The sequence below is a fragment of the Castor canadensis genome, chromosome 7 (assembly GCF_047511655.1).
Source record: "Castor canadensis chromosome 7, mCasCan1.hap1v2, whole genome shotgun sequence".
NCBI classification, from domain to species: domain Eukaryota; kingdom Metazoa; phylum Chordata; class Mammalia; order Rodentia; family Castoridae; genus Castor; species Castor canadensis.
Window position 1 is genome coordinate 162,382,330 of NC_133392.1, and position 20,043 is coordinate 162,402,372.

The window sequence follows — 20,043 nt, forward strand, 5'->3', positions numbered from 1 at the left end:
CAGAGCTAAGCAGGGTCCAGGCTTCAGCTCATAATGCAAGATGACAGATGCTAGCATGAGATGGAATGGAGCCTTTTGTGTGGTGTTTCGCTGGGTCTGACAAACATCCAAACAGGATAGGAAGTTGGCTGTCAGTCTGGTTGAATGAACATGGTGCACGCTGTGTGAGTGCATTAGGTTGGAAAACATCCAAACGTGTTAAGGGTTCTGTGTGTACATATTCACATGATTTCTTAGCCAAAGCAGAGGCTGCATGAACTTAACTGTGCTGAGTTTTGAGGTACCTTCAGACACTCATCTTAGTCTTTGGACACTAAACAGGATGTAGCTGCTGAAATCCCATGTCTTTATTTATTTTAGAAATTCATGTTATGCTTTCAAACCAAAAGCCATATATTACATCAGTAAGCATGGTGTTTAGAAATAATTTTTAACTTTGAGCTGGGGACATGACTCAGTGGTCAAATGCCTGCCTACCAAGCTCAAAGACCTGAGTTCAAACACTAGAACCACCAAAAAGAAACAAACACATACACGTGTGCAAAAAAACAAAGAATTTTTAACTTAATCCCTGACAGGAAGAACTCACTGACAAAAGTACTTGCAACTCTGAATCTTCTGCACCCACATAAATCCAGATTTTATTACTGATGCAGAAATATTTGATTATGTAATTTCTCGTGTTTTAATTATAACCAGAGTCATTAATGAGTTTCATTAAAAAAGAATTTGGGATCTAGACATTTGATATATTTATACAGTAGTGGTAGTCTCAGTGTGTTTCCATACGATCAGTTTATAGATTCACATCTGCTCATAAGATGGAAGTTCCTGTGCCTTGGGCATCCCCAGCTGGCCGTGTGGTGCTGTCCCGTGGTCAGATGCCACTGAGGAAGCAGGTAGTCAGCAGTGTAGTGAGCATTTTCTTAGTGAAAGTGGTCACAAGTTCCTTGAATTACGCTTGCACTCAAATTTTGAACTGTTTGAAGCTTTCGTCTCGTGTTGGTCTTTCAGCTTTTAAGTTTGTATGCTATTTTAGATATATAGATTGGGGGAGGGGTGTGGTACTGGGGTTTAAACTTGGCCTCCTGCTTGCTAGACTGGTGATCTACCACTTGAGCCACTCTACCAGCTCACTTACTTTACTTTTTTCCCTCTGCTAAGACATTTTTCTAATTACTTTAGTCACTTACTAGTAGCCATGGTGTATTATGCCTTCATTATTGAGTTTGAACTCAGGGCCTCACACTTGCTAGGCAGGCACTCTGACCACTTAAACCACTCCGCCAACCCTTTTTGGTGGTGGGTTTTTTCGGGGTAGGATCTTATGAATTATTTGCCTAGTCTGCCTTTGAACTATGATCCTCCTGATCTCTGCCTCCCAAGTAGCTAGGATTATAGGCATGAGCTTCTTCATCATTCTTCATTGTGTTGATGGTTCTGTAGATAAGAAAGCAGACTGATAACAAGGTAGTGGCCAGAACATCTCATTGGAACGGGATTATCTATTCCAGATCCCTTTATCTTTTCATGGAACTTAGATTTAATGATTGCTTGGCTTGAAAACAAAGTCCTTAATGCAATCTAGAAAAACAGTTTTTGGCTTGGCTGGCAGATGCTTGTTGCCTGTTTTGTTTGGGTCTCACCCTTCCCAACCTCATGTGGACTGTGAGTAAGACAAAGCAGTGTGTGCCAGTTGTGAGAAGGTGACATTAGCCCCCTGGCTTCTTGCTCCTGCCCCAGCTTCATAGTGGTTTCCACCAGGGCTACCTGTAATTTTGGGGTTCCCAGGGTATTGTGCTGTTTACATGAGGGGTCTTCAGGCCTTAGGTAAGTTTGGTATTATGGAAAATCCATAAGCAGTAGTGGGATGGGTACTGTTGGAGCACAGGGAAGGAGATAGTGCTCTATTAACGCATTCTGCTCTTGGTCCTGACAGCTTGTGGAGGCCCTGAAACTTTGGAAGATGAGGTCCTGGGACTGAATGTGTGAAACACAACTAATTTCCCTTTGTCATTATTTCCTAGGATGCTCGAAAAGCCTGTGCAGATGCAACTCTCTCACAGGTAAGAACCTTTCCACTGTATCTGCCAAGGCAGAAGCCAGCCAGGCTGGTGCCACCACCCAGAGTGCCTGGATAATATCTGCTCTGCCTATCCTGTGCCCTGGGGGGTAAAAACACTGCTGACCCTTTCATTCAGAAGTCATTGTGATGATAGGTAATATGCTTGTGTTCTTGAGGTGTCTTGCCACACTGTTCGCACCCTTCTTGTAATGATGGGGTGACAAGATGAAGTGAGATGAAGGGTGTAGGCATTGTGATATGGCTTTAGGCTTTTGCACAGGGTTGTATGGAACCCATGATCATTGCAGTACTGCTGTAATCAGTCTGATAGCCAAGACAGCTACTAAGTGACTGACAGATAGTGTACTTACAGCATGGATTCATTGGACAAGGTAATTTACATCCCAGGCAGGACATAAAGGCGTGTGAGGTTTCATCACGCTACTCAAAATGACATGCAATGAATTGCTTCTGTCTGTAATTTTCTGTTTAGTAGTTTTGGACCTCAGTTCACTTGAGTATTTAAAACCACGGAAAGCAAAATTGTCAATGTGGTGAGGACCATTCACAGTTGCTACAAGGTGGAAGCTATCGGTTTCCAAGAGTAGATTGTGGTTTATCTGCCCAATGGAATATTGCTCAGCTATGAAAAGGAACACAATGACACATTATAACACGACTACACTTCACAAGTATTATGATAAGAAAGAGGAGCTAAACACACCTGGCTTTGTATTTTATGATTGTGTTTATGTGAAATTTCCAAATTAGGATTAGACTGCGGTTAGGGAAGTGAGGGGTGGGGCAGATGGTGGGTGTGCAGCGCCAGGGATACTCTGCATGCCAGCATAGCTATGTCAGCGTCTGAAATTCCATTCATCGCACGTGCACCCTGGAGGGAAGAAGAGCTATCCTAAAACTAGAAGAGCTGTAAGTCAGCTAAGGTTCAGAACGCCATCCCAAGACCACTGACCAACAGGTGGCAGAGGGAGATCACGGATGGAGAGTCATTTCTTGGCTGATGTTAATCTGCAGTGACTTTATGTTTAAGATCACAAACAACATCGACCCAGTGGGAAGAATCCAGATGCGCACCAGGAGAACGCTGAGGGGGCACCTAGCCAAGATCTATGCCATGCATTGGGGCACGGACTCCAGGTACGCATGGGCCCTTGCAAAGCAGTGCTTGATAGATTGGCAGATGATTCTGCTTTTAGGGGAAGGTAGGAGTTTGGAAGTTAAGTCAGGAGCCTCGCAGGCTAGTTCTAGCATTCACTGACACACATTCCCTGCCCAAACCTCCATTTAATGACTGACTACGCAGCAGTGTCTTTACTACCGAGGCATGTTCGTAACAGCTCTGACTTTCCTTCTCTCCTCACTGTCCTTTCAGCTTTTGGACCTTTGTCATCCCAACTCCACTGCAGGGGCTTCTCACATGACCTGGAGGAAGTGATCTTTCTCTCTCTGTTCTGGTTCCCCAACTCCTCAGCCTGTTTATACCGCTTCTAGGCCCTGGGCTGGGTGTTCAAGCTGACTTAGCATTGGAGAATGAAGGGTGCTGAGCCTTGGACAGCAGCCTATGGTCTGAGGAACTGGGTGTGGGCTCAGTTGACCTTTTCTTCAGCCCTTGCTTGGCAAGCACACAGGAGGCACGTTAGCAGTTGTCACCATTCCTTCTTCCTGTTCTCTCCTTCTACTTGTTTTGTGTTCAGATGTCACAGTGGAATTATCTGCTTGGCTTTCTCTTTATTCCTGAAATTGTCTGCTTTAGAATGTAAACATCCACAGAAGAAAAGATTCTATCTTTAGTTTGTTCTACAGAGGGTCTCATACAACTAACTGCATGTGCAGATGAGCGTGTGATACTTTTAACGATGACAGCAGTCACAATAAAAAAGGAAGGGGTGGCTCTGTCGCTCAGAGGGCTCAGAGTTTCAGCTGGAAGGGAGGGTGTGTTTCAGAGACCTTTACTGCACTGTATTATCTCTTTCAAAACTTTTAAGAGTAGATTTATTTATGTATGTGTGTGTATGTATGTATGTAGTGCTGGGGATTGAACCCAGGGACTTATGTTTATTGCCCCACCACTGAGCTATACTCCCAGCTCAAGAGTAGATTTTAATGTTCTCATTACAAAAAAAAAGTGACCTGGTGCCTCACACCTAATTCTAGCTACTTAGGAGGCAGAGATCAGGAGGATTGTGGTTCGAGGCTAGCCCAGGTAAATAGTTCAAAAGAACCTATCTCAAAAAAACCCTTCACAAAAAAGGGCTGGTGGAGTGGCTCAAGGTGTAGGCCCTGAGGTCAAACCCCAGTACCACCAAAAAAAAAAAAAAAAATATATATATATATATATATATATATATATATATATATATATATATATATATATATATATATATATTCAGGGCTAGACGGGTGACTCAAAGCAGTAAGAGTGCCTGCCTAGCAAGTATGAGATCCTGAATTCAAATCCTAGTGCCGCTACAGGGGGGAGAAAAAACAGTGAAATGGTCTTAGCTACTCGGGAGACAAAGATCAGGATGATCCCTGCCATTATCTGCCAGTCCAGATAAATGTTCCACAGACCCCATCTCAAAAATACCCAACACAAGACAGTTGCCAGGTAGCTCAAGTGATAGAGCACCTACCAAGCATTGTGAAGCTATGAGTTCAAACCTAAGTACCCCCTCCAAAATAAAATTAAGAAGTGCTCTGTGAATGCAGTTATTCCATTAAAACTGTATAAAATAGGGCTGGTGGAGTGGCTTAAGTGGTAGACTGCCTAGCAAGTGTGAAGCCTTGAATTCAAACCCCAGTACCACCCTCCCCCCCCCCAAAAAAAAAAGTTTAAAATTAAATAGGGCAAAAGAAAGAAAATACCCTTACTGTTAATTAATCCACCTTAGGATTTATCAATAGTAAATGGTACAGTCAGGTGTGGTACTGCACAACTCTGACCCTAGCACTTGGAAGCTTGAGGCAGGTAGATTGCAAGTTCTAGGCCAGCTACATAGTGAGACCCTGTCTTGAAAAACCAGAAAAGAAATGCCAAAAAGAAAGTAAACAGTAACAAAAAGGGTATGACCTGGAGCATTTCTTCCATATGTGGAAATAGTAAATTGATGTGGTTTTCAGAAGCCCTGGAACTGGAGGCGAGGTCTTGGGAGCTCAGTGCCTAGAGCACCAGACTGTGAGCTGGTTTTGGTGCCCTTGGCATTGAGTTCCTCAACAGCCAGGCTCTGAACCGGGAGTCTGGAAAAAGGAGTGTGAGCTGCAGGTGTGTTCGAGGAACCAAGGGATAGATAAGTGATTGCAGCAGTGGATGTGGTGGAGGAGGGGGCGGGGCGCCCTCTGTGAGGCAGATGAGCTGGTGACAGGTCACATGTTTGAGGCCTTAAGTTCCATCTGGTCTCAAACATGACCCGTGCCTTGAAAGCCTTGGGTGAGAAGGAAGAAAAACAAGGGCATGAGTCGGTGAGACCAAGTTCAGAATCAGGGCACCCTTGTGAACAACGGGCATAGGGAGTCCCGAGGAGATTGGTAAGGTTCATGTTGCTTTGTTCTCATTCTTGGGGAGTATGCTGGGAACATGGCACTGTTACTGGTCTTTAAATTGGACAGTTAATCTGGCATGTTTGCACTTGCCTGTATCCCAGCATCTGGAGGCTGAGGCAGAAGGGTCACAAGTTCAAGGCCAGCCTGGCTATATAGCGAGACCTGTCTCAAAAAAAATAAAAAAAACAAAATTGTGCTGGTATAGCTCAAGTGGTAGAGCGCCTGCCTAGCTGGCATGAGGCCCTGAGTTCAAACTCCAGTACCACAAACAGAAATAATAAAAAATAAACACAAGAACTGAACCATTTGGTTTCATTATGAACAATCACAAAAGAAAACCAAGCAGTAGTATTTGCTTGAGCCTGTGCTAGCCAGAGAGTTGAGGGATTATTTGTTCTAGATGTTCATGTTTTCTGGATAGGTCAGTGGTTGCCTCTTTACAGTCCAAAATAGCTGTTTGGAAGGTGTTTTGGATGTGCGTTTTCCTTAACTCATCTTCGTATTTCCAATCTTCATAGGAAAAGGGTATTGCAAAAGATTCTTTTCCATGACACAAGGCTGTAATTCCCAACTGCAGTTATGTTTTCATTTGTGTGATTTGTGGAAACTCCCAAACTAATGTGGTGACTAGCGGTTCATTTCAAATCTACAGGAGGGGCTCTCAGAGAGTGCCTTGTATGTATGCATGTGTTAACATATTTTTAAAAAATCTTTGCAGTGTTTATATCAGGATATTCTTTAATGCTAAAATTTGACTTTTTATAACATTTGAGATGTTCTTTCAGTCGTGGATTTTTGTTTTACTTTCTTTTCCCTTTCCAAATGCTATTGTCTGAGTAAAATGAAGGGTATGAGGGATTTGGGCTTTGACGCCCCTTTCTGTTCCATGACCATTTGGCTTCTTCCTCACTCCTGCCTATGTGTGGGGAGCTGCTCTAAGCAGAGGACAGGGATCCAGGAGGCCCAGTTACCTCACCTGGGATTAGGAGGTATGTCTTCTCTCACCTTCTAGCGGATCAGCACACAGCTTAACATTGCCCTAACCCCAATTTGAGTCAGCAGTTATTAAGCTGTCTGACCTGCAGAGAGCACTGTGAAAGTGACCTGGCCAGTTAGATGAACCACTGCAGATGGCTCTGAAACTCTGCTCAAAGCCTCAGAGAGACCAAACAGAAATAGAGCAGCTGAAGGCCTTGTACTGTTCTTTGTAAATGTGTAAAGCCCCTGGTGTGTGGGTGACTCAACGTGGATGGCAGAGTTGGCTTTCAGAGTTTTTGCTCCCATTTCATTCCTGGGGAGAAGGAAGTATTTCTTACTTTTCCCCCATTTCTCTCCACTTTTATCCTGTTATACTAAATTCCTCTCCTAATACACTTTAGTATTACTTTCACTACCAAAATAAAAAAGAAAATCATCAGAGGAGTGGGGATGTGACTCAGTGGTAGAGGTCACTCAGCAGCCATGGGCCACCTCTCGTGTCCCTCTGCTAACTTTCTGTAGTTAGAGCTTTCAGAATATATATACACATGTGTTGGGGGTGGAGCTCTGTGGTAGATGACTTGTGTGTCATGCACAAGGCCCGGGGCTCCATCCTAGTATCACCCAAAAAAGAATTCCATCTTCAAAGCACACTTAGTTTATTTCTGTGATGAATTTTGTAACAAAGTACTAAAAGACTTGTTACTCCTTGCCAAATCTATTGACTCCTTTGTAAAGGAAGTTTGGGTATAGGATATCAAAACACATAGTTTGATTAAAAATGTCAGAGTGACCAAAATAACTTGATGGAGTTTTACCTCAAGCTTTTGATTAGCTTCAAGAAGCTAAATATGCTTATAGCTGAGATGGTTAGAACCTGTGTGCTTTGATTTAAACTTTGAAGTTGAAAGTCTATATATCATTACTTACCACAGTGACAGTTATCTTTGTATGGAATTGCAAGAGCCTTCTTGTCCTTTCTTCAACTGCATGTTCTGGGGGCTGCACTACGCATAGCTGTGGTATCTAGAATCACTCTGGCTCTCTTGCTTTCCTCTTGCAGTGTCCTGCCTTAATTCTGCAGGTACAAACAGAATGACTTCTTAGTGCACAGATCCCAAATTTAGCACAGCTGCCCTGAGAAAGGAAACAGTCACGAACCATTCACCACCAAGTGTAATTATGTTGTCATTTATCATTGCTTTACTGTGCAGGTGGTGCTGAGGGCCTCCTTATGTTTTCGGAAACTTGCCTTACACTTTTAGCTTAGTCTGGGAAGTTTAATGGGCTTTTTGTTTTGTTTTGTTTTGCTGGTTCTAGGGCTTGAACTCAGGGCCTCACACTTGCTAGGCAGGCACTCTACCACTTGAGACACTCACCCAGCCCTTTTTGTGTTGGGTATTTTCAAGATAGGGTCTGGTGAGCTATTTGCCTGGTGTGGTTTTGAACCTTGAGCCTCCTCATCTCTGCCTTTTGAGTAGCTAGGATTACAGTTTTGAGCCACTGGTGCCCAGCCTCATGGACTTACTTTAATGGAAAATGTTTTATAAATTTGGAGTTTCATGAATTTGGATTATCTGTAGGTTTTTATTCCTTTATGCCCAGGTTTTCTCTGTGTCAGATATAATTTTGTATCGTTTTTCTCTTTCAAAAGATCAGTGTCTCCAGTGTGATTTGCTATGAAAGGAAACTAAGCAGAAACCCATATGAGAAGAGTTAGGCACATCTCAGCTGACAAGGGAGGGAGGAGCCTGGTGGTCTGGTCTGCATAGAGGCCAAGGTCCATGGGTCAGAATTGTTCCCTGTGACAGTGCTTCCATTCCTGTTGTCACAGTTGGTCTTTTTTTCTCATTACTTCAGAGCACTTTATCCCAAGCAGATGCAGTGTTGGAGCACATGTTAGAAGTCATTAAAGTTCCGTTTTCCTATCACCTCCTTTGTCGGATTTCTGTGGCCAGTAGGACTGACAGTTTGCTTCTGTTCTTGTCTCCAGGCTTCTAGTCAGTGCCTCGCAGGACGGAAAACTCATCATCTGGGATAGCTACACCACAAACAAGGTACCCTCCCAGAACACCACCAGAGAATACCTCACTGACATGGGCTGGCAGGGCTTCTGTACTCGGTTGGGAGGTCCTGAGGGGAGGTGGGCAGCTGCCTACCAGCTAGTGGCTGTTCCCATCTGTTAGGGGCACAGCTGTGCTGTCACTCCCAGATCACTACCACCTAAGTGGGAGCCTAGTGCCTCCTTGTGTTTCTAGGAGAACTGTGTTTCAGTCTTAGCTCAGTACATGAGGTTTCGTGTCTTATTTATGGAATACAGAAATACAGCTTTACAGGCTGGAGGTATGGCTCAAGTGCTAAAGTGCCTGCCTTGCAAGCTCAAAACACTGAGTTCAAATCCCACTACAGCCAAAAAAATGTGCAGCTTTTCATTTAGTTACTAGTGTCTTTATACAAGAGAATCAGAAAGGTATCATACTATGGAGTATAGATTAAATTCGTTTTAAAATTTAGTTAAGAACTAGGAATGTAGTTCAGTGGTAGAATACTTGCCTAGTGTGAATGATGCCCGCCCTGGGTTCAATCCTTAGTACTGCAAAACACACACACACATACATACATTTAATTAAATGTAGTGGGGCATGGTGGTGCCCACCTGTAATCCCATCTACTTAGGACATCAAGGCAGGAAGATTGCTTAGCCCAAGAGTTTACACCCAGCCTGGCAGTGTAGTGAGACCACTCCTCACAATAGGGAAGGAAGAGAAAGCAACTGGGGGTGGGGGATAAGTCATTAAAAAAAAAATTGGTCATACTCCAGTGGCTCACCCTGTAATCCTAGCTACTCAGGAGGCAGAGGTGGGACGGATCGAGGTTTGAAGCCAGTCCAGGCAAATAATTTGTGAGACCCTATCTCGAAAACATATGATACAAAAAGTGCTGGTGGAGTGGCTGAGTGGCTCAAGGTGTAGACCCTGAGTTCAAGCCCCCGTACTGATAAATAAATAAATAAAATAAAATCCAGGTTATTTTGTATTGAATTACAAAGTACTATCATCATCTAATTTAGTTATATTTTACCAAAGCATAGTAAATGTATATTAAAGATACTTAGAAATTCCAACAGATCTATGTAAAGCACAGGGAGGTGTTGGCAGGATTGATTACAATTTACAGCTTGGACATTTACTTATGTAAAAAATATATATATATGTGTGTGTGTGTGTGTGTATATAAATAATATAAAAATGTATGAAATATATTTTTTAATGAATTTCAGTAACTTGGGGGGTGGTACTGGGGTTTTAACTTGGGCCTTGAGCTTGCTAGGCAGGCAGTCTACCACTTGAGCTACTCTGCCAGCCCTGTTTTATGTTGGGTATTTTCGAGATAGGGTCTTTTGAACTATTTGCCAAAGCTAGGCTTATACACATTAGCCACCAGCACCCAGTTGAATCCTACCAATTTTGACAAGCTAATGAAACATTTTCCTTTAATAGTCTCCAGGGGACAAGGTTTCATTAGGTGGTTCAGGCTGTCCTTGAACTGGTGATCTTCCTGCTCTGGCCTCCTGAATAACTGGGATTACAGGCAGGCACCGGCACGCCCAGGTTGTAGTTATGCTCTTGAACTCAAGGGTGTTTGCTTCATCTGTATTCTTGTCATTTAGGTCCACGCCATCCCACTGCGCTCCTCCTGGGTCATGACCTGTGCATATGCCCCTTCTGGGAACTATGTGGCCTGCGGTGGCCTGGACAACATTTGTTCCATTTACAATCTGAAAACTCGTGAAGGGAATGTACGTGTGAGCCGTGAGCTGGCAGGACATACAGGTATACATTCTCATTGATAACCTCAAGTGATTCAAGCTGCTTACCAAGAGTGCATTATGTGCTTTCATTGTTCGCCTCTGAAAGTGATTGGTTCACTATAAAAAGATGGTAATGGCCATTTTTATTTTGAAAATGAAACCAAAACCAGGCCTTTGCCACCAAAATCACAGGGGTATGTTACTATAGCCTGATTTTCTAGTGTCCCAGCTTACCTGTTCCCTGAATTGATAACAGCCAGCTTTTTTCTTTGTCAGCACTCTGTAGCTGAGTTCTCGTGTGCACATTTTCCATCCTGAGTGCCTTTGCACAGGTGCTCCCAAATCTGAACACGTGTCTGTGTGCACACATGGGTGCATGGCACGCAAGCTTTTCCACATGCGCACAGATGAGTGCTCCAGTAAAGGAGGCCAAGAAAAAAGTCTGGGCTGCTCAGTGGCCAGCCGTCTTCAGATGTGAGGTACATACTGTTAGGTAACCTAGAACAGTTTTTCATAGCAAAAGACAGTGTTTTCAGAAAAAGATGATCTTTGGCTATATTATGCATCCTATAAAAATCCTCTTTTAGTGTGTTCTTGGCAACACACCACCAAGGCTGTCTCCTTTACATGTAACCAAAGAAATGATCATTACCAGAGTGAATAGCATTTCTTTTCTAGGATCTGATAAAGAAGTTAGTTTTAACCAGATGAGAGGATACTCTGTCCTTTTAAAGATAGGCTACCTGTATTCAATGATTTCTTTTTGTGCTGTTTGCTTTGGGGTTGCTTTCTTATTTATCCACTTTTTAGGTGGAACCTTAGGCCACTGGTTTTAGATGTTTTTTCCTCCTCAAACATAAGCACTTAAAGTGACAAATTCCCTATAAACATGGCTTTACCTGCCCTACAAATTTTGATTTATTGCTGGGTGCCAGTGGCTCACACCTGTAATCCTAGTTACTCAGGAGGATTGTGGTTTGATGCCAGCCTGGGTAAATAGTTCAAGATATCTTATCTGGAAAAAAAATACCTTCACAAAAAAGGGCTGGTGGAGTGGCTCAAGTTGTAGGCCCTGAGTTCAATTTATTTATTTGTTTATTTGGCAGTACTGGGGTTTGAACTCAGTGGGATTCCAACCACCATCCTCCTGATCTCTGCCTCCTGAGTAGCTAGGATTACAGGTGTGAGCCACGGGTGCCTGGCGCTTTTAGCACTTTAACGATTTATCTTTGGCTTTCAGAGCTCGGCTGTGATATGCCTGGAGTGGTTTTTTTTTGCATTTATTGTGCTTTGGCATCTTGAACCAGGAAAGTTGGTCTTTAACCAAATTTGTAGGATTTACTTTTTTGCCCTAGAGTCTCTGTGGCTCAGTGGGCTTTTCTTCAGTCTCCACTAAGGGGACATCTTCAAATAACTTTTCTGCCCCAGGGTTTCTCTGGCTTGGTGACTTTGCTTCAGTCTCCACTTCCTCAGAGCTATTCATTGTTAATTTTTTTTGTTTTGTTTTGTTTTGTTTGGCAGTATTTGGGTGAACTCAGGGCCTTATCTTGCTGATCCACAACCTAGCCCTCCAGCAAATTTTTTATGTCAGGTATTCTTTTTAGTTTGAGAATTTCTATTTGCTTTATTTAAAAACAGTTTCTATTTTTCTGCTGAAATTTCATCTCTTTTCACTCATAACAAGCACAGTTGTGCCAGGTGCCTTTGAAGCAAGCCTCCTCTTCGCAGCATCTGGTCTTGTGAGGTGCATTTCTGTAAATCTTTCTTATTGAAACTGGGTGGCACTTTGCTACTTTTTAGTGCAAGTAGGGAATTTGAATTAAAGCCTGGACATTATAAATGGTGTTCTAGAGACTCTGGACTCTTTTATAGTCCTTTCAAATACGATGTTTAGTTTTATCAGGTAAGAAAACTGAAAAAAAAAAAAAAAACCCAAAAAACTACCTCTCATTTTTCTTTTGTACACAGCAGGTAACATGTCCTCTTGCCACTGGTCAGGCTGTGTGTGGGGTCTGCCTGCCTATGTACCTCAGGTGTAAACTGGGCACTTGCTGTGCATAATTTAGTGCTCCCTCTGATGCTTTTTCTCTCATACTTCTCAGGGACAGTCCCAACAGGCCAGCAGTGTCCTTGCTGATTGTCCAGTAGTAGAATGGCAGGAGTTACTTGCAGTCATTCAGGAATGGACTTGGGTGTTTCCTTAAGATGCAAGGGCCATTGTGGGGCTGGCAGAAGCTTCATACGGTGGAGTATCCCTCTCAGACTTTGGGTCTTGCTGCAGAGCTTCAGAGAGAGTTTCGGATGGGCTTGCTGTATTGTTGGCATTCGGTCTTTTCAGAGTCTTTCTTAGAAAATAAGAATGCCCTCTGGAAATCTTCCTGGTGCCTCATTTGCTGGCCCCCATCATCTCATGAGGCCCCTCAGCCTGCCAGCTCTCTTTTCTTACCCGGTATTCATTCTCGATGTGCTCTTTCAGTTACTGTTACTCTCTTTCTCCACTGAGTTGTGAGCAAGAAGCTTCCCTGCACAAAGGTGCAGTGTTTTGTTATAGCTGTTCAGAGCCACCCCACTGGGCCCTGGAACCACTCTTTTTGAACAAATGAGTGAATAGAGCAAATAGAGGGGAACAAAAGTGAAAGGAATCCCTGCCTTCAGTTTGCTGAACTGGTAGGCAGGTGGAAGATGCAAGTATTTGGTGGTATAGCTTGCTGCCCTATGCAGAGTGTGGATTTTGGAATGCTGTCCTGTTTTCCTGGTCCTGCTCCCACCTGGCTGGGATCTTGACCACACTCAGCAACACACAGCTACCTGCTTTGTTTGCTTCACTGCACATAACAGAACAGTTACTCTCCCAACCCAGACATAGATCTCTCAGAAATATTCATTCCATTGCTGTATGTTTTTACATTTAAAAGACTAGAGGATCAGGGCTTGCTAAATTTCTGTCCTCATTTGGGTCTGCTTTTTTCCAGGTTACTTGTCCTGCTGCCGATTCCTGGATGACAATCAGATCGTCACCAGCTCTGGAGATACCACATGGTAAGTACCTGATCAGGACAGCAGCGAGGTCTGAGACTCTTCTCCCCTGTTCACACCAGTAGATCTCGACATGCAGGAAGTATGAGTCTTAACAGTAAGTAGGCCATTTTTAATCTGAAATGGCCAGGAGATTTAAACTCAAAGTGTCCATGAAGAAATTTTTAGTACTATTTGTAGGTGTACAAAGTTTATTTTTGAATAGAGAACTGAAATAAAGATATTTTAGACTGCAATCGTGCGTGGAGTACCTCTTTTTCTATTTTATTTTGTGTAAATTTTTATTTAAAAGGTTATGTCCTATAGTCCTGTGGAATTGGGAGATTCACCTGTTCCTCTATGATGCCAACTCCTTGTGAACATGAATGTAGCTTTCAAACTGTAGGGGTCATAATTTTAATGAACTAGATCAGACTTCTTAATTTTGAACTGTTCATTTGCTGGCAGGTGGAAGCCTACCTAACTAAACTCTAGAATTTTTCCATTTGTACATAAATGGAATGACCATATTGTTCCTTTATGAGAGTTGTTTTAAACTTAAGCTGTCCTTGTGGGCTTTTCTGGTCTTTGGGAAGTGTAACCAAGTGACCAGAAGTAGCCGTGGCTGCCTGGGCTGTGGCACAGATGCCTAGTCATGTTGTTGGCACAGTCCTTGTTTGATGACAGGTCGGGGGCTGCTGAGATGCAGGCCTTCTCCCACCTCATCAGCAGTGAATCATAGTGCCATTGGGTATCCTGGTTGTGTAAGTTTCATAGATTTACAAAATCTACAATACAGTCCCTCTGTTAGATGTTTCTGAAGCATGTTCGTGTATTGATCATTTTCTTGAGACTCTTGCCTCTTCATGCCACATGCATTAAAACTGGCAGATTGGGTTTGCATTGCCATGCCAAGCCAGGCTCTCCTGTGAGGTTGACACTTCTGGGTGGTTTTCAGTCATGTTACTTTCTGCAGGTTGAACCCAGGACACACATGGATGTGGCTTTCAGGTCTGGCACTTCTCTGCACAGGTGCTGTTGGTGTCTCACCTCTCAGCACCATCCAGCCGGAACCCAGAATACTATGTGCAGTTATTAAGAGCATTTCTGTCTCCAGGTTTATGACTCTTAGGAAGAGCAGTGGAGCATCAAGAGTTTCTCTGAACCATTATTTACCTGGTATTGTCCTGATGCCTAGGCAGGCACGGGAGGAAAGGCATAGAGGGAGCATCATAGGTGGAACAGGGTTCTCTTCCTTCATGGTCTTAGCCGGGACTTCTTGTTGCCTTCACAAATCATGAGTGAGCAACATAACCCCACATCCCTTGCTTTGAAAGGGACACAGGCCCTCATTTCATTTGCTGGTCTGAGCTGACTGGGAGACTGGAGTGACTGAGGCTCAGCCGATGTTCTCATCCATATAGTTGTGTTTATTTTCTTTGCTTTGTTTCTCCTCTAAGCAGAGATTACAAAATTTAAATTTGTCTTACATGCCGGGTATCAGTGACTCACGCCTGCAGTCATAGCTACTCAGGAGGCAGAGATCAAGAGGATCCCAATTCTAAGCCAGCTCAGACAAATAGTTCTTGAGACCCTATCTCAAAAATACCCAACACAAAACAGGGCTGGCAGAGTAGCTCAAGTGGTAAAGCACCTACCTAGCAAGTGTGAGGCCTGAGTTCAAACCCCACTTCACACCTGGGTGGTGTGAAGAACAGTGTTTTAAGTGGCTGATAGTTTGAGATGTGAGACTGACATCTGATTGTCATTTGTTCCTGTTCCAGTGCTCTGTGGGACATCGAGACTGGCCAGCAGACGACCACGTTTACTGGACACACTGGGGACGTCATGAGCCTATCTCTCGCTCCTGACACCAGACTATTTGTCTCTGGTGCTTGCGACGCCTCAGCCAAGCTCTGGGATGTCCGAGAAGGGATGTGCCGGCAGACCTTCACAGGCCACGAGTCTGACATCAACGCCATCTGTGTGAGTTCAGACTGTTTTCCAGATTAGATATTTTCTTAATTCTTTTTTGGTGAGACAGGATCTCATTATGTAGCCCAGGCTGGCCCTTGAACTCAGTCCTCCTGCCTCAACCTCTTAAGCACTAGGATTACAGTTTGCATACCACCATGCTTGGCTTTTTGTCTTCCTTTGCAAATACAATGAAATGTACCAGTTTTAAGGACTGAGCTGACATTTGGAGGACAACTGATTTCTCTGCTGTACATTCATTTCTCAGGCATTGATGAGGCTTGTGTGCAGGGCCATCCCTACCCTAGTGTGACCAGTGCTTTTGGATCCTGGAATTTATCTGCACATCCTCTGCTGGTCAGGGGCCCAGTGGGTCCCAGGAGCCCACCCACCTCTCTAGCATCCTGACCTCAGGGAAGTGTTTCCACAATCTGACCTCACTTGTGAGGCAGTTTTGAGGGCTGGGTCTGGTTGACTTGAACAGGGCTGTGTTCCTTTCTCTACAGTCTTTCTGATGGCCAGCAGTGCTTATGCAGCAATGACTGCATTCTTACCACTCCTGGACTGAACTATCCTAGGATGATCTGTGACACAAGCACGGACTGACTGTGCTTCCTGGGAGGCCAGCTCTGCTCTTGCTGCAGCCTGGCTTTGTTTATCTTTCCTGACAGCAACATCCCGCTGCTAGCAATCACATTGCCATTGTTTCTGTTTAGCGTTTTCACATGTCTTGATTTCCCTTCCCTTTGTAGTTCTTTCCAAATGGCAATGCATTTGCCACCGGCTCAGATGATGCTACATGCAGGCTGTTTGACCTGCGTGCAGACCAGGAGCTCATGACCTACTCCCATGATAATATCATATGCGGGATCACCTCAGTCTCCTTCTCCAAGAGCGGGCGCCTCCTCCTTGCTGGCTATGATGACTTCAACTGCAACGTCTGGGATGCACTCAAAGCCGACAGGGCAGGTAGGTGGCCCTGAGGCCTTTTTGTTCCCTGGATGCCCAGATCATTCTTTGGGGTGGACAGGACATATGTGAGCTGAAACATGTAGGTTGGTGTCAGCTGGATTATGGCACCACAGAGTAGTAATGGTGACTGCCCCTGACTGCTGCACAGTGGAGCAGGCCATTGAGCAGTTGAGTGGGTGTGTCCCAGTGATGAATATCAGAAGCAAATTTGTTGTTGCTGAGATGACTAAAACACAAGCTGGATAAGCCTTTTGTTTCTTGGTTTTTTGTTTGTTTGTTTGTTCGGAGGGATTTTTTGGCAGTACTGGGGTTTGAACACAGGGCCTCATGCTTGTTAAGCAGGTGCTTTACCACTTGAGCTACTCTGCCAGCCCTTATTTCTTGTCTTTTTGGGGCAGGGTCTCAAAACACCTATAGCTCTAGCTCAGTAGCCAGGATTATAGGCAGCCGCAACCCACCTTTGATTTTTTTTGACTGTGACTTTCACTCCATTGTTTATTTAAGCTTCTTTAGTGACTGTGCAGAATCATTGCAAGAGGTTCTGGGTTAATTTCCTCTAGGTGTGTCCCCATTCTCTTTACAGATGAGGCACATTGGTGGTTATCCTTTTTAACAAGCTTGACCACACACTTCAGTTTAACTTCCACTGGACAGAACTTTCTCCCTTCCTGGTGTGCTTTTCTTGCTCTCTGAGGCATTGCTGGGACTTGACTAAGGGGAGTCTGGGTCCCATCAGGATGAATTGTCCAGCCCTTGCCACATCCCAGACTGGTGATACAAGACATCTCTGGGCTTGAGTGACTTCTTTTTTCTCGCAGGTGTCTTGGCTGGACACGACAACCGTGTCAGCTGCCTGGGGGTGACCGATGATGGCATGGCTGTGGCGACAGGGTCCTGGGACAGCTTCCTCAAGATCTGGAATTAACGCTGGTAGGTAGGGAGCAGCCTCAGTGCCCTTTCCTGAGTGCAGCTGTATGTATCTCCAAGAAGACATGAGGTTTTGATGCATGGTATCTAGATCAAAAAGGATGTGGCATTGGTCTGGAATTGCAGCGCATCCAAGGTAACCTTCCTCACCTGTGACCCTGAGGAGCCATGGAAAGGAGGGTATGCTGAGTGTGGGTCTGAGCTCAGATTCCCCATTGACCTAAAACTCTGTTCCCAGCAGCAGGTGCATTCCACGGTGACTGGAAGACCATTCCACCCTTGAAGCGTGACAGCGATAGCATATCCTATCCAACCGTACTAACGTGGACACCCACACCTCCCCTCAGAACTTCAAAAGGGCAAGATCTTTTTTCCTTCACTTATTGCTGAAACCAAGAGCACAATTCCCATTAAGAGAAGGATCTCTGTGCTGTAAACTAAAACAAATTGTGCATTCCTTCTGGGGCCATTGTCTTTGTTTTCTTTTTTGTCTTGGATGAATTTTAAAAGGAAATACTACAATAAAAATGTTAACCAGAGGTAAACCTGAGTGTAATTGTGAGACAGACACGCCTTTTCACTAGTTGATTTGAATTTTAGACCAGTGATCCTGTTTTGTGGCATTCATGCAAAGCAAGTTGAGGACTTTGTTTATCTTGTAATCGTTTCTAAGTATCAAGTCGTGTTTGTAGCAGGATTTTGGAAGCATTCACATTTCCTTTTTAAGTATATTCTTTTATGCTCAGTAGTTAAGCAGACCTAGAGCCTAGGGTGGGTCTCTGACATTGTCAGTGACACAGTTTAGTCCCTGACTTCTTATGTTTGTCTCGAGTCGCACATGACTGTTGCACACAGACACAGCGTAGTGGAAGAGAAAGTTCAGTAGCAAAGTAACCAAGCACATGCTGCGATGGCCACAAATCTTGGTCAGAGTCCTTCGCCTTTGCTGAGCAGTGCTCTCAGACCCGGCATCCTTCCTTCCTGACCTTGGTCGTTCTCTCTCCCCCCCCCCCCACCTGACCTTTGTCGTTCTCTCTCTCACCCTCCAGCTGACCTTTGTCGTTCTCTCTCTCTCTCTCTCTCACCCCCACCCTGACCTGACCTTTGTCGTTCTCTCTCTCTCCCCCCACCCTGAGCTGTCCAGTTCAGTTTCTGCTCTTACCTTGGGTTTCCTGTGAAGTTGGGAGGGAAGTTTGTAATCTCTTAACACTACCTGCCCCACCCCTGCCGTCAGGAACCTGTTCTCCAGAGAGGTGCCTGTCCTGTGCTTGGATAGTCAGTCTGTTATTTGTGTATGAAACAATGTATAAATCAATGTTTTGAAAATAATGATCTCAGACTTTCTAAGTTAAATTTTAAAAAATTTGATTGTTTGCCATATTGGGTGGGTTTACTCTTAGAATCGCATGCTGTAGAAATGCTCAAAAGTGCATATAGGACTCAGTCCTTAGATGTTCTTTTTCTTTTAAGAAATAACCTCTTAAAGTTGTAACCGTGGCGGCTCTGTCCACTTACTGTTGCTACTCTGCACACATATCGAAAGCAGCAAGCGCTATACACGTTTGAGTAGTGGGATAAGTCACTGTTTTCTTTACTTTAAAAAAAACAAAGCAGTCCTGTTGCAAATGGTTGCTGTTGGATTCCGAGGGAGGGGAGGAGGGAAGGGGAGTCCCCACCCTACCCCCACCCACCTTGGCCACTTCCTTGAAACCTGCCTCCATGGAACAGCCTTTGTATCTGAGGCAGACCATTTTTACATCATGCAGATCTCCTGGTTTTCATTTCAAGCCCAGGGTTCAGCAGCAGCGTTTGGACAGCAGTGTTCTGTGGGCCCTCCCCTCCTCCCTGCACCCCACACCCCTAATAGCAGCAGTAGTGGCTTCGCCATCCTGTTTTCTGCAACATCCTGTACAAAACTGTGCTGTGACCGTGCAGTAGGCCTGGACCTGGCAAAGAGAATACAGCGAAGCCCCTCCTCTTTCCATTAATGACTCTGTAGAGCTCTCTGTATCCTTTACCCTTTTCACCTTTTGTATTTAATTTTAAAGTCAGTGTACTGCAAGGAGGCTGGATGCAAGATAGATACTATATTAAACTGTACTGTTATTTAAGATGTAATAAAGCAGTTTGACATGAGGGACTATGGTGTGATGGTTATTTGTGGGTTGATTTTAGTGTATGGAACTGGCTGCCTGCCCCAGGCTGCCCCTGCTGTCACATGGCCAGACTCGTATGGTTGGTCACAACACCTAATATCACCGAGGACCATGTAAAAGTGGTGGCCACTTGGAGGTTCCTGGAAAGTTTCTCATGTCAGGGCTGCAGAGCAGTGAGGTCCACCTGCCACCACCCAGGCCAGAAGAGCGCAGGTGGCTCTTCCTCACTGTTTTAGGACTCTTGCCCAAGGCTCTTACTATCTCCCTAGGCCCTGCTTTGCTCTCTCTTCCTCTTGGTCTCCTCCAGCCAGTTTCTCTGGCTTCCTCTTCCCATCTGAGGATACCAGGCACTAATGGCTCACACTTGTAAGGGTCACACCTGTAATCCTAACTACTTGGGAGACTGAGATTGGGAGGATTGAGATTTGAGGCCAGCACGGGCAAATAGCTCGAGAGATCCCCATCTCCAGTACAACCACAGCCAAATGACCTGGAGGGTGGCTGAAGCAATAGAGTGCTTGCTTTGCAAGTGTGAAAACCTGAGTTCACACCCCAGTTCCACCCACCCACCCAACCCCCCCCCA

At 44.5% G+C, this 20,043-nt stretch overlaps 1 protein-coding gene across 5 annotated transcripts in view; it reads left to right on the forward strand.

Moving 5' to 3' along the window:
* Positions 1 to 19,439, forward strand: part of Gnb1 (G protein subunit beta 1) — a 73,343-nt gene extending 53,904 nt beyond the window's left edge. For 4 of the 5 annotated variants that reach the window (XM_074081576.1, XM_074081575.1, XM_074081577.1 and 1 more), the window contains exons 4-12: positions 2,028 to 2,066; positions 3,117 to 3,223; positions 8,598 to 8,661; positions 10,275 to 10,437; positions 13,388 to 13,454; positions 15,215 to 15,416; positions 16,157 to 16,373; positions 17,195 to 17,306; positions 17,545 to 19,439. In XM_074081576.1, coding sequence (XP_073937677.1) covers positions 2,028 to 2,066; positions 3,117 to 3,223; positions 8,598 to 8,661; positions 10,275 to 10,437; positions 13,388 to 13,454; positions 15,215 to 15,416; positions 16,157 to 16,373; positions 17,195 to 17,301 — 966 coding nt within the window. In that variant the 3' untranslated portion in view covers positions 17,302 to 17,306; positions 17,545 to 19,439. Of the gene's footprint in view, positions 1 to 2,027; positions 2,067 to 3,116; positions 3,224 to 8,597; positions 8,662 to 10,274; positions 10,438 to 13,387; positions 13,455 to 15,214; positions 15,417 to 16,156; positions 16,374 to 17,194; positions 17,307 to 17,541 lie in introns of all 5 variants that reach the window. The other variant, XM_020171436.2, reaches the window with a different exon arrangement.
* The last annotated feature ends 604 nt before the right edge of the window (positions 19,440 to 20,043 follow it).